Source organism: Elephantulus edwardii, unplaced genomic scaffold (assembly GCF_000299155.1).
Source record: "Elephantulus edwardii isolate Elephantulus edwardi_28Jun2011 unplaced genomic scaffold, EleEdw1.0 scaffold00062, whole genome shotgun sequence".
In the NCBI taxonomy this organism is placed as follows: domain Eukaryota; kingdom Metazoa; phylum Chordata; class Mammalia; order Macroscelidea; family Macroscelididae; genus Elephantulus; species Elephantulus edwardii.
The window spans coordinates 14,926,351-14,927,939 of record NW_006399812.1 but is presented as its reverse complement, the minus strand read 5'-3'; the positions used below and the strand labels follow the sequence as shown (position 1 = coordinate 14,927,939).

The following is a 1,589-nucleotide window of genomic DNA, read 5'->3' as shown; positions in this document are numbered from 1 at the left end:
ATTGTTGCTGTTCAGGATGTGGATTGTAAGTGGCTGACCGTGAGCGAAGTCATGAAACTGCTGAAGGACTCTGGCGAGGAGGACATTGAGATGAAGGTGGTGAGCCTGCTGGACTCCACGTCGTCCATGGTGAGCGCTGAAAGCCACGGGCAGCAGTTGGTGATGTCGAGTGAAGTCAGTGTGGTTCCACCGCCGAGGTCTCTACCTTGCCCCCGCCTGCTCAGGCTTATCAAATGCTGTAAATGGGCAGGGCCCCTCACTCGTAAGCAGTAAGCATCGGAAGGTGCCCACCATGGTTGTCATCAGAGAGTCTTGACACGTGGTCACTCTGCACACAGTGGGATGAAATGCTGTCCAGGTTTGCGCCATCCCCAAGGTGAAGTGTAGACGGGCCCATCATAGCCAGGGCTTTCTTTCTAGTTCTCTAATCTGACAGATCCACCACAGTCTGTTTAGCATTATAACAAAATGCAGGTCTCCACTGACAGGTGGTTGTGCATCAGGTGCCTTGGCCAGAGGTCAGTCCTAGCTCTTCTATGGAAACCTGGAATTTTATTTCTAAACCTAATTTAAAAGTTTCAAACTCTATAGCTATACCAACCAGTTGATTTCTTTTTTCTAATTAAATTATTGTTGAGTACAAAGTAATCTGTGGTCAGGGTTAAAAAAAAAAATAAAAAAGTTCACATGCTACAAAAGAGCTCTTCACATCTCAGATCTGCTGGAGGCAATTTCCTGTGAGCATTTCAGAAATACGCACATAGAAGCCTATGCCAGCTATTCAAGGGAGAGGAATTGTGCCACATGCACTGTTCTGCACTTGGATGATTCTTCTCGCTAAGAAAACATTTGTCAGTCAACAAATAATGAGCACCTACTGTATAACAGGCCCTCTCTTAGGTGTTGGGACTATAATTTGAAATGACATAAAGTTCTTGCCTACACCAAGCTGACACTTTCTAAGTACATAGACGTTTATAGTTTTTTGTTTTGTTTGAAGATGAAAGTAAAGACACTTTTATTAGAAAAGTTACATCCCAGAGAGAGATGGGTCATTTTCCGAAAGTAAAATGGAGAGCACCAGGTGTCTATAGTTTGAATAAACAAACTCTGTAAGTGACTTTGGTGAGGAGAGTCCCTTTACATGGGACTTGAAATGAGACGTGGATGGTGAGAAGGAACCAGAATTAAAGAGTTAGAGGAAGCACTTTCTAGGCCGAGTGACTAAGAGATGGTAAGAGATTTGCAGGCAGAATGAGTATCTATCAGATGAACTGCAAGGCAACCCGTTGGCTGGAACTCCGTGACGAGGGGAGTGGGAGGCAGGAGGTGAGGGGGGATGTGCAGGCACTGGTGGCCATGGGGACATGGAACCACTGAGCCTTTAAGAAAGGTTGTTGTTACAATGACAAAGAGAATACAGAGCTGGAGCTAAGAAAAGCAATACCCTTCACAATAGCTAATCACAAGATTAAATATTTGGGAGTAAATATAACTAGAAGCACAAAAGATCTATTCAAAGAAAATTACAAAACATTATTACAAGAAACAAAAAAAAGCCTAGAGAAGTGGAAGAATATTCCCTGCTC

The 1,589-nt window shown here is 43.7% G+C and overlaps 1 protein-coding gene across 1 annotated transcript in view; it reads left to right on the top strand.

The window, feature by feature from the left end:
* RHPN2 (rhophilin, Rho GTPase binding protein 2) overlaps positions 1–1,589 on the top strand; it is a 73,441-nt gene that overhangs the window by 64,797 nt on the left and 7,055 nt on the right. The window contains exon 14 of the mRNA XM_006887873.1: positions 4–129. Within this exon, the coding sequence (XP_006887935.1) occupies positions 4–129 (126 nt within the window). The remainder of the gene's footprint in view (positions 1–3; positions 130–1,589) is intronic.